Here is a 15612-nt window from a genome sequence, read left to right as displayed (position 1 = left end):
TCTTGATCAGACCAGAACCCCGCCCTGATTTACAGCTGATAACAGTTCATGGGGTGTTCTCTTGGAATAAGACTCTTAACCTTGAGTAGACCGTTTATAAGGACACATAGATGTGCAAACTTCACTTCAGTTGCAGCTTCACTTTGGAGTTTTGCAGCTTGCCTTCCTATCAGTCATCCTTTCCTTTGTTTGACTCCAGGTACAATGGTATGGTAAGGACAAAGTAAACTATTTTATTATGGAATATGGAGAAAATGGGCCGACCACCAGAGAATGGTCAGATATGAGTTCAGACTTTATAGACTTCTGGTAATAGATTTTGTAGTCACTGTGTTTAAAAGATATCCACTATTTTTAAATACATACACATTATATTATAGTGTTTTACTCTACATTTCTTATAACAACATAGAAACAAATTCTAACAGTGTTTATGGAGTTCAGCACACTCTAGTAGAACCTGTTCTGATGTGGGAAAATGGTGCTCAAGTCTAACCACACGATAACTGTTTGAAGGCTCTTCCTGATACACCACAATTTTAGAGATTCTGAGTAAGGCATATATCCAAGTGGTGACAGAAGTATGTTTTGCTTATGGTTCTGAGGTTTTTCATGTCCGGGATTGTGATTTCTTGCTTAAAAACAAGCAAACTGATGTGGGATATAAACTAATGAAACACACTGGAGTTGCCAAAATGTCTATTATTGTTACTATAAGGGCTTCAGTAAAGTGGTAGAGTGAGTAATGGTAGTGGTGGAGTGAGTCAATGTATTGATTCTGCCATTGATATGAACTATTTCCTAGACATCTCTGTTTGATATTAATTTATAAAAATGCAGACACTGATACAATGATATATCTGCATAAATGAATGATGTGAACAGAATCACCTGTAGAAAAAGATGTGAACACTGCTTTGTATTGATTCAGAGCGTCCAGCTGGTCTGGACTGGAGTAGCAGAAGACAGACCCTGCCAATGCATATCTATTAGCCATAAACACCCCTCTGTACTGACCACAACCAGGGGCAGAGAGAACGAGGCCAAGAGAAGAATTATGCTCTGATACTACAGTCCCACAGAAAACAGCAAGATCAAGCACAGTCAACATGTGAAATTACATTAAATTACATTTCTATGTTAGTATATGTATTATTTATTTATATTTTACCTCTGTATTTACCATTAAGTATTTACCATTTAACCATCATTACTGTATGACAAATATGAATTAGAAAGCTAAATAAAAATGAAAGTAGAGGACCACAACATAGCTGGTAATGTGCTTCCTTAATATTCATTTAGACTCCTAGGGTGGAGAAGTGTTCACTCCAGTACTTACACACACACACACACACACACACACACACACACACACAAAAAAAAAACAACTTAAATTTCTTAATGTTCATCAAAGCCCAACAGTTCATATATTAAGTTACCTTCTATCCAAAGTGTTCAAACATTTTACATTTTAAATAGATTACATTATGAATGGCATTTAAAATTATTTTATTTGTGATTGCCAAAGTTTAAAACACAAAAACAAAATGTTAACAACGAAAACCCCCCCCCAAAAAAACAAAAATAAAACAACTTTTTGAGTGGAAAGGACTTGGAAATGTGTATCATGTACCTGTGAGTATATTTACATTATCATTTCTGATATGGTTAGACATAATGGGAATTTTAGTCAGTCCATGTTTCGATACACTGGGGACTCCTTGTTTAAATATGACCCCTTGTGATTAAATCTAGAAAGGAGAGCTTTTATTGATATTAAAATAGCCTTTATGTAAATAAAGCACCTGGAAACCTTGTGATCCCAGAGGCAGTCTGGAATTCTCTAGATGCAGAAGACAGGTGACAGAGGACAGCAGCCTAGCCCTCTGAGTTTTATGTGGTCTATTCATTCATAGCTGAGCTGTTGTTGCTCTTAGACGCTTCCGTAAAGCAGTGACAGCAATTGCAGCCTGCTAGGTCAGATCTAACAAAGCCGAAATTGTATGAACTGACTTATGATAAATGTGCCACATGACCACGTTTAAAGTTCCTGAGTTCATCAAAACAACGCTTTCTACTCCCAATGTTTTTCTAGGAAGATTGCAGTTTTATGTCCTTCGATTTTATACACTGGTTATCAATGGGTATGGCTGAAACCAATAGTTAGTATATATATATATATATATATATATATATATATATATATATATATATATATATATATATATATATATATATATAAACCGTTTTTTAACGAAACAATTTAAGTTTATGTTAAAATTGGGTTTTTCGAATTACTATTTAATTAATTTACTGAACTATTTTCTGGTGCCACGCTGACACCTGCTGGCTAAATCTGTAATGCATACGATTTGTCTGCTTCAAATTAGAATCTTAATTGGTTTTTTTAGGGGGGGCGGGGTAATTTGTTTCTTTATTGCAATAGGTTGTCCGTATTTGTTTTATAAATATATTAAGCTAAATAAATAAATATATAGCTATATTCAGTCTGACATTAATTTGTCTATAAATGCACTGTTTAATTTGTGTTGGTTAATTAACAGGTAAATTGTCTTCTGTTCGGTTGTTACCTAGTTGGTGTGTCAGCGAAGCCTATCTATGTGCTTGGGGGAAGTTCCCAAGCACATAGATAGGCATCGCTGACACACCAACTAGGTAACAACCGAACAGAAGACAATTTATCTGTTAATTATTACTGATATAAAGCCTTTTCAGTAGTTTGATTCAAATTACTTCAAACTTTGACCACTTCTACTTCTTTCAAGGAGCAGCATACTGACGCCTGTTAGAGATTTCAAAGATGACATGTCGCTGAAAAGCCTTCCGACGGAAACCACAAAATCTCTGCTGAGCGTGTATACTGGGATAACCAAATCCGCCCGGGATACGGACACAGACCACCATGACCAGTGAGTTTTGCCATTATGAAGACTAATAGCTATCCTAGCTATTTCAGTTAAATTAGTTAGGTTTCTTAGCTAGGTTAGATGGCTAGAAAACATTAACCTACGGTACTGGTATCTGAAGTTAGGTAGGCAGGATAGCTAGCTAACTGTAGCAGTGGCAACTGGCTGTTAATCCTGTTGCCAAAATATTAACTTTGTTGCAGGTAGTTGTGAAAAGTTTTTAACCTGTCTAACCTAGTTACAGATTCAGTGAATGAAATAAGGTTGCAAGATAACTGGAATAATTGAAACATTAGCTTGCAAGCTACGAGTTGACCAACCATTGCCAATGGACATGTAAAATGATCGTTGCTGCTATTTTATGGTTTGAAAGTTTAGTATAGTAGCTAGCTATAGAAAGTGTAGTTCATATAGTACTCAGCCTTACTGTAACAACATTTACCATTAAGGGTATGTTTGACTTTACCATATTATAAGCTTGTTCTTTTTGCTGGCAGTATTTGGAATGATCATCACCATTGGCCAGGCTATCATGTCTGTGATGACGGGCATGTATGGAGACCCCTCAGAGATGGGTGCTGGCATCTGTTTGCTCACCATTTTTCTGGTTAGGGTTAGGGTTACTGCTTTTCCATATGCCCGCTCCTCTGTGCACAGTCCTGCCAAACTGTTTTAATTCCCAGTTACTGGCATTTTGCCACAAAGAGGCTGGATCTTCAGTGTTACTGAGTCAAGATCTTCAGTTTGGCTATGTTGAATATCTCGCATAAGAAACACTGCTTTTGTGGAAAGATTAGCTGCTAATAAGTACATTTTTGACACAGTGTCTTAAGGTGGACTAAGACTGACTTTGGATCTTGAAGTAGATTAAAGCAGATTGAGATTGCAGTCCTACAAATTTCTTGAATAAAACTCTGCAGTTGTTTGTGGCTGGTCTGATCGTGCTGCTGCTGGATGAGCTGCTCCAGAAGGGCTATGGTCTGGGCTCCGGCATCTCCCGCTTCATCGCCACCAACATCTGTGAGACCATCGTATGGAAAGCCTTCAGCCCAACTACAAACATGGGCAGAGGTGGGATACATATCTATCCCTACACCTACTGCCCAGCCTGATGGCACTCACAGCATATATACCAACAACAATTCTTTTGTGCTGGACATATTTTAAATGGTCTTATTAAACAAGTGATGGAGTCCTTGTTCTGTGCTATTCAACTTAAGAAAGGAGTCTAACCTTTCTTATTTGTTCATTTGGCTCTTCAATTCAGTTTATTTGACTTTGTCTTATCAAGGTCAAGCCTACATTTAAAAGTCAAATTTTGTCTTTTATTTTAATTAATAATTTTTTTTAACTGCAGCACCAGCTGTTAACAGCTATGTAAATAATTGGTTATTTTCATGTAGGTACTGTGTTTGAGGGAGCCATAGGTTCCACTTGCTTGCCACACGTACTAATAAAGTGCGTGCTCTCAGAGGTTTTCTACAGGCAGAACCTGCCCAACCTCATGAACAGTAGTTGGTAGTATAACAGCATATAAATTCCTATTCAGTGGCCCAGATTGAGTTAGTTGATAATTGTTCTTTTTAGGTTTTTGTAAGATGATAAATTTAGTCTTAAAGTTGTAACGATTACTTGCTTCAGAGTTGATTTGCCCATCAAGTCGGCAAGTTACCGTGGCCAGTACAACACTTATCCCATCAAGCTGTTCTACACCTCCAACATTCCCATCATCCTTCAGTCTGCACTGGTGTCCAACCTCTACGTCATCTGTCAGATGCTCCCCACCCGCTTCAGTGGCAACTTCATGATCAACCTACTTGGAACCTGGACTGTAAGTAGCGAGTGTTGTTTTCTTGGAAGCCACAAAGAGTGAAGTTCTCACTAGCAATGCTTTCTTTTTCTGCTTCTCATGAGTAATGAGCAGAGAAGTTCTTGTGTGCCTAAAGTACTGTCATGAGATTTAACATGTCTGTGTCTACCAGGACAGCACAACTAGAGGGCCAGCACATGCTTACCCTGTTGGAGGCCTGTGCTACTACTTTTCCCCTCCTGAGTCTTTTGGTTATGTCCTGGAAGACCCTGTCCATGCTGTCATCTACATCATCTTCATGCTGGGATCCTGTGCCTTTTTCTCAAAAACCTGGATCGAGGTTTTGGTATCAAAGATGTGAGTGCAGGGCTTGGTGGTGGTGCATTTATTTAGGTTTTTTTGGTCTCTTGAATTTTGTGATGTATTTAAGTACTGTGAAACTGAGCTAATTTTGGGTTGTAATAACAGTAAAGGTCACTGGGTTTCTGAATTACAGGTCGCTAAACAACTGAAAGAGCAGCAGATGGTAATGAGGGGGCACAGAGACACTTCCATGGTACATGAACTCAACAGGTAAAAAAAAGCATAGCCCTCTGGTTAAGCTCAGTGGTTAAGGTACTTGACTAGTAATCAGAAGGTTGCTGGTTCAAGCCCCACCACTGCCAAGTTGCCACTGTTGACATCATCAGCTAAATGCTGTAAACATGAATAAGTATTGAAAGTTGGCAAAACAATGTCTTCTGCTGTCTTGTAGATATATCCCTACAGAGTTCAGAGGACTATGCATAGGCGGCCTTGCCGTCATTGCCCATTTCCTTGGAGCCATCAGCTCAGGAACAGGAATATTGCTGCCTGTCACCATCATCTATCAGTACTTTGAGATCTTCGTTAAGGAACAGAGTGAAGTAGGCAGTATGGGTGCTCTGTTCTTCTAAAAGAAAAATCCCTCTGCAAGCAGCCCAGACTGACATGAGCTCAGTACTTTATTAAAAACTTTTTACATAATTTTTTGTATTATCATATGGACTCAATCAGTACACTCCACTCCACTAATTAAGCGTGTGCTTAATTAATCTTCTTTTTTTTTTCCCTAGAAGGACTGCATGTTAAAGGTGCAGCCTGGATTTATTTTTTTTATTTATTTATTTTCTTCTCCTTCTTTCTCTCTTTTTTTTTTTTCTTTCCTCTGGAGAATTAATGTTCCTCTCTTTCTCCCTCTGTCTTCAGTCAGTACATGACCTGCTTTGTTTTTAACCCTGTTTCTAATGGTTAAAAGTACAAGTGGTTAATGTTGTGGAACTGGCTGAACCCAATGATGTGGACATATGCAGCATTTCTTGTCAACCTAAGATGTAAACCAGTGCCACTGTGTCCACGGTATTATGCCATGCGGACATAAACATTGATCTGTTGTAAATAAAATCTTTTTGACAATTTTTGAGGTAACACAGCTGTTAGTGTGGGTGTTTTGTGAGACAAAATATACCCATTAACTTTTGCACAGAAGGGATGGATGTTCATTTCAGGTCATTGTAAGCTTGGGTTGAAACACTTGAACCACACTGATGTAAAAAATACTATATATTGCTGGAAAACATTTATTTTAGTAATTTGTTTCCACCTGTCTCAACTGTTTTGTTCAGGTTTAGTCATATGTCATAGGGAAATGTTAATATTGGTTAAGGTCCGAGTTTGAAGTTTGACCTTTTTGTGAGCAGAAACTGCCTTACTTATAAGAAAGGTATATATTTTTGTATTAACTAGAGGATTACAACCAAGAGTATTATGTATACTTTTAGAACAGTGTTTACTGCACATAGCAGAGTGTGCCTCACCATCACCCTAAGAGTAGAATACCATCCTCAAGAAAAGCTTGACGTTTTAATAAAGGTATTTTTTGGTGATCTAATTTATTGGTATATTTTGTTCCCACAAATTCTTTAAAAATATTTATACACTTAATTTGTATGTTTTGCAAAATTATGAGCTATATACACCATATGAGAAAATAGCCAGGATGTCTTACAAATAACAATAAAGTACATAGACATGAAGCTGTTCTCTAACCTTCTGAACAAGAGTTATAGCAGTTTCTCTTAATTTGTTTACATTAGGAATAAAGAGGTGCAGTGTAGTAGTATAAGACAATATAACAATGTGTAACAATGTATTGAACAAAAAAAAAAAAGTTTGACAATTTGTTTTATACGGTTGGAAAGGCCCTATTCTAGCCAAAACTAATCTCTTGATGCAATGCTGCAGCTTTGTAATTGTCAAATACTAAATAAGCAAATTAATTTTTTAAAAAAAGAAAAGAAAAAGCCCACAATTTCACTCAGTCACAATTTTGAACATGGGGTGTAGTATGTGATACTTTTTTAAATTTTATGTTAATAAGGTGTATTTTATTTAAAAAAAAAAAAAAAAAACTGCCCTAAATGATTCTTAAATTGTAAATATAGCCAACTGTAGCTTAGTCCTGTAAAAGCATAAGCGTAATGTTTGGAGAAAGTTGGCCCTCCAGGGCATTATTTCATGAAATACATTTTCAATAAATTTTTTCATTTTAATTTTAATAACCTGAGCGAAGTATGGACATCGCAAAAAAAAGTATTATCAGTACTATTGCTGAGGTCTTGCATAAAAAAAGCTATGGAAATTTTCGAAGTGTACTGTTAGTCTGTAAATCCGTTAGGCGCCATTTTGAAAACGTCGGCATTGTGTCGGACTTCACAAGTGGGGATGATTTGACAATGCAAATTGCGTCTATACACTTGGTCGTTAGCTATCACCTTCGTCGGCGCTGATGCTGCAGGAAGGGCTTGATGGCTTTGGTTTAGTGCGTGGTTACGGTTATAACATTACGGAGATATCCGATTGTGACAAGGTAAAACGTTTATTGTTGCTGAAAAGCAAACCTCTCGACTTGATAAATAGCGTTAGCTTAGGTGTTGTATCACTATCAGCCACTGACTAGTGGAGCATCCCCATGAGCTAGCTAGATTTAGCTATACAGTTTTTAAGCAGTAGTTCAGAATGACATTTAATCTAGTGTCGTCGATCTTAAGAGAGCTTCTTTTGTTAAATTAGGTAGCTAACGAGGTAGCTGGTTAACGCTGGGCAGAGAAGGTGAAATTTAGGCCGTTTGGTAATTATCTAGTACAAGGTAGCTAAGATGGCTAGTTCTATCAACTAGCCGCACGTGAAGGAGAATAAGAATAAAACCAATTGACGAGTAGTTAAATGAAAGGATAACTCGCACATCTGGCTAGACTTGCTTTAACTTACCTAACAGATAAGGATTTCTTATTTGTTTTAGAAAATAGCAAACTAGGTTACATTTATGTGCTAGTTACTGCATCTAGCGATTGTATCCATTCAATTAGCTAGGTTAGCTAATGTAGCAAAGAATTTAACTTAGTTTTGTAGCCATTGTCTAAGGCAAAGCACGTTGCTGAAATATAAATATTTGTAGTTATGTATACAAAAACCTAGCACTTTTTACCCATAGGTTGGAAAGGTGATCCTGCCAGCATCACGCCAGTAAACCATGGCTGAACCTGAACTTCTTTTGGACTCCAATATTCGCCTCTGGGTTGTGTTACCCATTGTGTTCATCACTTTTCTCGTTGGAGTCATTCGACATTACGTCTCGATTTTGTTACAAAGTGACAAGAAACTCACTCTAGAGCAGGTTTCAGACAGGTAAATTTGATATTTTTCTCAATTCACTACATGTTGACAATAACTACAGTACAGTGTTCTAGCTACATTACGTTATGTTTTCTAACACTGACGACTACACTATCACTTGCTAGTAAATTACAATAGATTTCTTGGACCTAAGATATTCTCTGACATGAGTTGAACTAACTTCATTACACATGCAGGTGATAAGCTCAGTGCTGTATTGTATTTGATTTGCTCTTAAAAGTTTAAGGACAAGGTCCTTCAAAACATGCCATCCATGCTGAGTGATAGGAATAGATTAATCAGTTTTAAGGGTAAGGAATGAGCTGTAAGGATTAAGCGTGACCAGAAGAACAAGCAAGCAAACCATTTTTGTTCATAAAATTGGACAGTACACTGATCTGGCTAAAGTTTTCTTAAGGAACAAAAACATTAACAGAAATCGACATTCTGGAGCAGTGGATTACACGTACTTGGTAGCTGGATAGAGACTTGGTTATAACAGATACATTCTGTAGATTGAAGCTGCTTGACCTAAATCAGAAAGTGACTGGGTAACCTACTTGGTGATTCCCTAATGCAAGGACAAAAAGTCCTTAAAGAATACAGTGCTTGATTCAGTTTAGCTCATTATAGAACTAATTTTTACCCCTTGCAGGAGTAGAATTGGTAAGATCTTCTGAAGGTCTTAGCTAAACAAAGCCTCAAACTGTCTAGATTTAACTATATTACAGTTTTTTTGCTCTGTACATTAACAGTGCTGTGTATATGCTTAACACACAGCCAAGTACTCATCAGGAGCAGAATATTAAGAGAAAATGGAAAATACATCCCCAAACAGGTGAGCTCAATAGTCAAAAAGTAAGGAAAAATGATCTACAGTAGATACACAATACTTTTAGATGGGGAAATCATTTGTATTATTTTGAATAGACATTTTCTTTGTGCCTCACATGAGGAAACCATAACATGACGTTGGCATGGCAAATGGAGGTTTTTAACTTTGAAGAGGCTGTAGGATTTTAGGAAACATAAACAAGAGGCCACATAGCTGGAAGGAACAAAGTATAGTTAAACAAAGTTATGACCATTTAGTATAGGTTGTTCCAGAAATAAATACATGTACTGCTCTGTTAAATAGTCTTTCTTGATGAGGAAATTTTACTTCAACAATCAAGATGATGGATTCTTTAAAAAGACAAAAAGAAAGGTGGTGCCTCCTTCTCCAATGACTGGTAAGCAACTCAGAGTTTATGCAAAACCAATGGATATTTTGTTTTGGAAAGTATTTTTTCAATGTGCCTTTTTGTGCCTATTTTAATTATCAATTCAGATCCCAGCATGTTAACAGATATGATGAAAGGCAATGTGACAAATGTCCTTCCCATGATCCTTATTGGTGGCTGGATCAACTGGACCTTTTCTGGATTTGTCACAAGTAAGGCACATACTTTATCATTTTCAAGTTTCACAGCAAAGTTTATCACCAAATATGTCGATGGTTGCATGCTAAAGATATAACCATATTTTGCATTACACACAGGGTTCAACATTAGCTTTTATTTTCCAGCTTGCTTGGTTGGGCGAGTGACTGGAATATTCACTGTTCTAAACCAAATTTCTACTGTCATGAACAAATCTTTGTATTTTCAAGTGATACTCACATATAAATAAGTACACAAAGGTTTCATAACAAACTTTTTTCTTTTAACTCTATGATATGCCCTTGTGGTGAACTTGGAACTTGGTCAACTTGGAATCTGCTTCATTGTTCATCTGTCGTATGCACATGACCAGTGGTCCAAACACGCTAAGGACTTTTGCTGCTATACGAATTAGGACAACGAGATTTGTTGAGCAATTTCTAAAATTTTGTCTGCCTTGTTAGGATATTCCCTACAAACATTGCAGAACACATCAGGTACAGAGGGGTCAAAATTGACCCATGAGGAAGCTCTGGACTCTCTTTGCTTTGTATTCGTGCTTCACCATTTTCCTGCACCCTGCAATGTTTCCTGCAATGTTCTGACATTATTTATAATATCATTGGTTTGTTTTGATTTTGCATTATGAGGGGTTAAATATTCAAGTGAATTGAGTTTTTAATGATTGTTTACTCTTTATGTAGCACCTTTCTCATACTCAAGGACACTTGACAGATATTAGCTTTTACAATCACGTAAACACCAATGAGAAGCGGCAGCCAATTTGCACGCAGTGTATTCCCAACGGAGTACGCTGTATTCCTTGGGGACTGTAGGGAAAAGGGCGCAGGTTAAGACCAGGACAGAGCACCAACCATCACTGGAAGCACACGCACACATATATAATTATACACTATATTGTCAAAAGTATTCACTCGTCTGCCTTCGCGCACATATGAACTTGAGTGACATCCCAGTCTTAATCCATAAGGTTTAATATGATGTCAGCCCACCCTTTGCAGCTATAACTACTTCCAACTCTTCTGTGAAGGCTTTCCACAAGGTTTAGGAATGTGTTTATGGGAATTATTGACAAATCTTGTGATTCATCACTCCAGAGAACATGTCTCCACTGCTGTATTGTCCAGCAGTGGCGTGCTTTGCACCCCTGCAGCTGACGCTTTGCATTGCCCTTGGTGATGTAAGACTTCGATGCAGCTGCTCAGTCATGGAAACCCATTCCATGAAGCTCTCTCTGCACTGTTCTTGAACTAATTTGGAGGTCTCTAGCCGTTGACTGCAGAAAGTTGCTGATCTCTGCACACTATGTGCCTCAGCATCTACTGACCCCGCTGTGTTATTTATGTGGTCTACCATTTCATGGCTTACTTGCCATCATTCCCAATCACTGTGGAATATTTAATAGCGAGGAAATTTCAAGACTGGACTTGTTGCACAGGTGGCATCCTATCACGGTACCACACTGGAATTCACTGAGCTCCTGAGAGCGACCCATTCTTTTACAAATGTTTGTAGAATCAGTCTGCATGCCTAGGTGCTTTGCTTTATACACCTGTGGTCATGGAAGTGATTGGAACACCTGAATTCAATGATTTTGACAATTTAGAGTATCAAGTCAAACTAACTTCCATGTTTTTGGACTGTGGGAGGAAAGCAGAGACCCTGGATGAAACCCATACAGACACAGGGAGAACATGGAAAGTCCACCCAGATAGGGACTCAAAACCAAGACTCTAGCGCTGAGAGGGAAATGTGCTTATTTCCGAGCCTCCCGTCAGTTTGGTGTCAATTACGTTGTTAACATATTGTGCCCCTGACCCCAACTTGAACTGGCCCAACTGGGCAAGTTCATTTTTATGATGCTGTCCCAACGTTGCATTTTACTTATCTTGGTCAATTGTTATGTTGAACCCTGACACACAGTGTTGTACATATTGATGAAGAACAATTGTTTTCTCTATTCAGCCAAGGTACCATTTCCTCTCACACTTCGTTTCAAACCAATGTTGCAGCAGGGCATCGAGTTGCTCTCACTTGATGCATCCTGGTAAGTGGTTTCCAGCAAGATTTTTATACATGCGCATACTTTTTAGATATTGTGTGCACCTATTCTACTAGTAAAGAATGTACAGGTTTGTACGCTATTGATTATTGCTGCTCATGAAAAATGTTCTGACATGTATTATGGAAATTATCAAAAGCATCAAAGCATGGGGGGGGGAAAAGATGTCCCTAGTATAAGAGATACATTATCCAATGTAACAGCATTATGGATGTTTTTACTGTTTATATTTGCAGGGTAAGCTCAGCATCTTGGTATTTCCTGAATGTCTTTGGATTGAGAAGCATGTATTCATTGATTCTTGGACAAGACAATGGTAAGAACCCCCTCTTGTAGTAGAAGATTATGATGCTTGGCCCACATATTGATTTTGATTTGAAAGTTAGTATGATAACACGACTTTCAAAATCATCAGATCTCTGTGTGATATATAATCAAGTGAAGCAGCCTCAAGGAACACAAAAAGCTTGAGAACTTCCAGGGGCAGAAAGAAGAGCTAAAAAAGATGGGGAGGGTGAAGGCATCTATGGTTCCTGTGATAATTGGAACACTAGGGATTGTGACCTCCAAATTCAGCACATGGCTCCTATAAATCCCCTCTGTTTTAGCTATGTTCCCTCACCTTGTGACCATAAGACCACACTTATCCAGTCCGAATGACATTCCAGTGTCAATTGCTGTATATCCCATTGCGATGGATTAGTGAGTCGATATTTCATTCACTTCTGGCATACAGCTTGATGTCATCCATGTACAGGAGGTGGCTGATTGTTGCTTCACTCTGCAGCCGGTATCGGTAGTCACTGAGGAGGTTCAGGCTGATGCAGAACAGCAGCAGTGACACGGCATTTCCTTGGTAAATCCTGCACTTTAAAGTGACTAGTGCTGTAGGCTTGAAGTTGGCTTCTAGGGTCGACTTCCACAACACCTTTGAGTTCTTGATGAAGGCTCTTGGAGTCTTGTTGATGTTATACAGTTACAAGCATTCCAAGATCCATGTCTGGGGCAGGCTTTGTTGTAATCAATCCAGGTAGTGTACAGGTTGGTCTGTCTGGTCTTACAGTCTGAAATCACAGTTTTGTCCACCAGCAGCTGGAGCTTGGCTCCTCTGGTGTTCTTGCCAATGGCTTTCTGGGCCCTGCTCATGCATTGAAACATGTACCTACTTCTCTTAGCCCCAGTGATGCCTGATAGGAGCCTCTGTGTTGTGCAGAGTCAGGAGAGAGAGAGAGAGAGAGAGAGATAGATATATAGATATATAGATATCTATCTATCTATCTATCTATCTATCTATCTATCTATCTATCTATCTATCTATCTATATAGTGTGTGTGTGTATATATTTATTTATATATATATATATGTATATATATATTGTGTGTGTGTGTATATATATTGATTTTTATATATATATATATATATATATATATATATATATATATATATATATACATACAATGTGTGTGTGTTTTTTATTTATTTATAAGCGTAGCCATGCATGTTGATGCTGTACAACTCCTCCCCCAGGTTTCCCCTAACTCCATATTTTGCATGCTCATTGTTTGCAACATGACATCGCACTTACTACTGCTTGCTGCCAGTCGCATTTCAAACTACTGGACTTGGGCTCAATGACAGGTCCAAAGATAGTGAATTTGCGAGCCACTCAGATCGTGTCTTTGAACACTTCACACATATTGATCGAGCGCCGATTTTACAATACACCATATGAAATATGTGTTCTTAACATTAATTCTATTTTCCCTGGCCAGGTGCAGATCAGTCTCGCATCATGCAGGACCAAATGAGTGGTGCCGCCATGGCAATGCCTGCAGACACAAACAAAGCATTCAAGGTATTAGAAAAAGAGCTTGGGGATTAAAAATAATGGTTTGAGCAATATGTAACAAAATACATGCAAAACCCAATCTCAGATCACTGCAGATGAATGAATATCTATTAGTCTAAGATTTTGTTTTTATCTGAACAACATTTCAAGGACTGCATGCTATTGTTACTTTTCTCTTAATAACTAGGTCAAGGGAGAGGCACATATGCATGCAAATACTAATGCAGTTGAGGCTTCTAAAAAAACTTGCATTATGATTCGTTCTTAGGCTGAGTGGGAGGCACTAGAGTTGACTGACCATCAGTGGGCGCTAGAGAACGTGGAGGAGGACCTAATGAGCAAGGACTTGGATCTGTCTGGCATGTTCAGCAAAGATTTGCCATCAGGCATTTTTTAAGTGTCTGCTACACTAGAGAAAGGCATTAAAGGGCATGACCTAAAAAAATAACTCCAGTTCTTATACAGTTTCAGGTTTTCTTTGCCCAACACAAAGGATTGATCCAACTCATGAAGGGCTTCATAATTAGCCAATAAACTGGATTAAGTGTGTTGGGTGTATAGGAAATTTGAAAATGTGCAGGGCAGTAGGTGCCCAGGACAGGAGCAAAAATCGCCTAACCTACAATCTAATTATGATTAAACTGAATGGACTGGTTTTGGAACTGATAAAACACATTCTGGTATTTGTAGTTGAACTGCATAAACCTAACTGTTGACACATCTCCCTGTTATGTATGCGTACACTGTTCTGTCTTTATCCCACTACCTTTATATTTTTGCATTATGGAAGTAGTTGAATGAAATCATGCTTAACTTAATAAACCACTTTCTATAATAGCTACTTGTAATACAGTGGTGCAAATGATGGGTAGCTTGTGGCCTGGGGTACATATACTGTGAAGCTAAACTCATTAGTTAGTAATCTGGGTTGTTTGGTTGGGAGAAAATATACATTTAATTGACCCAATTAGATTGGTAACTAAAAAAACCTCGTCTTATTATTACCAGGTTTTTGACAGCAACATTCCCTTTTAATATTCATAAGATTATTAAAAAGTGGACCAATCCCAAAAAAGTGTAGTTACAGGGATTATTGTAGAACTTCCTTCTACTAATAGTGGCTTAGTGTGGCCCACCTTTCATTATCCCTAACATCAGGGATGTGGAGCCTGTCCTGACAGTGGCTGCAGGATTGCATTCTAACTAAGCAGAAGCTAGTGAAGAGTGCATGTGTGTTCCTGTTTGGTTGGAATAAAAACCTGCAGCCACTCCTGCCCTTTGTGAAACATGTTCTCCACCCCATCTTATGTGTTGCCCTTAAGAAACTGGTAGTCGTCTTTTTTTTTCTTTTTTTTTTAGCAATTCTTCATTCTTGTGCTTAGTTTTGTATCATTTGTTTTGAAACATTTGTAAGGTGAATTGACACCATGATGCAATTGCAGGAAGTGTTTATCCATAATAGAACTTGTTTTGTCCAAACAGCTGTGTTTTTGTGCCATAATTAATTAGTGCAGAAGTATCTTGTCTTGAAACTCAAATATTTTTTATAATTTACCTCGTAGAAAATGTATGAAAATATTGGCTGTGAATCTTTTTTTGGTGAAATTGTCCCTCCCTTGAATGTTCTTTAGGTAGGATGAGACCTAGCCAGAAAGTGTTCTATTTTATTTAGTATTTTATTATTATTTACTTACTATTTTATTACTGATGCCAGGGATAGTACACCATTGTCTTCTTTGTTAGAAACCCCTACCTTGGAATTGAAATATTAGAGACTGTATGCCACCTATGGACTCTACTGCTTCATCAGTAATCAGTTTCTGACA

General features: G+C 37.9%; 2 protein-coding genes across 2 annotated transcripts; both read left to right on the top strand.

Annotated features, from left to right (window-relative positions):
* The first annotated feature begins 2681 nt into the window (after positions 1 to 2681).
* sec61a1b (SEC61 translocon subunit alpha 1b) lies at positions 2682 to 6644 on the top strand. The gene is made up of 5 exons (XM_081717727.1): positions 2682 to 2933; positions 4572 to 4761; positions 4913 to 5097; positions 5209 to 5313; positions 5495 to 6644. The coding sequence occupies exons 1-5, from the start codon at positions 2830 to 2832 to the stop codon at positions 5673 to 5675; spliced, it is 765 nt and encodes a 254-aa protein (XP_081573853.1). The 5' UTR covers positions 2682 to 2829; the 3' UTR covers positions 5676 to 6644.
* An 818-nt stretch (positions 6645 to 7462) lies between these two features.
* On the top strand, positions 7463 to 15265 carry emc3 (ER membrane protein complex subunit 3). Its single transcript, XM_035524744.2, has 9 exons — positions 7463 to 7627; positions 8252 to 8445; positions 9214 to 9271; positions 9572 to 9665; positions 9764 to 9868; positions 11841 to 11922; positions 12174 to 12253; positions 13710 to 13792; positions 14055 to 15265. The coding sequence occupies exons 2-9, from the start codon at positions 8291 to 8293 to the stop codon at positions 14181 to 14183; spliced, it is 786 nt and encodes a 261-aa protein (XP_035380637.1). The 5' UTR covers positions 7463 to 7627; positions 8252 to 8290; the 3' UTR covers positions 14184 to 15265.
* The last annotated feature ends 347 nt before the right edge of the window (positions 15266 to 15612 follow it).

Source organism: Electrophorus electricus, chromosome 7 (assembly GCF_041902795.1).
Source record: "Electrophorus electricus isolate QZ-2024a chromosome 7, ASM4190279v1, whole genome shotgun sequence".
Taxonomy (NCBI): domain Eukaryota; kingdom Metazoa; phylum Chordata; class Actinopteri; order Gymnotiformes; family Gymnotidae; genus Electrophorus; species Electrophorus electricus.
This window is presented reverse-complemented; position numbering and strand designations above follow the sequence as displayed.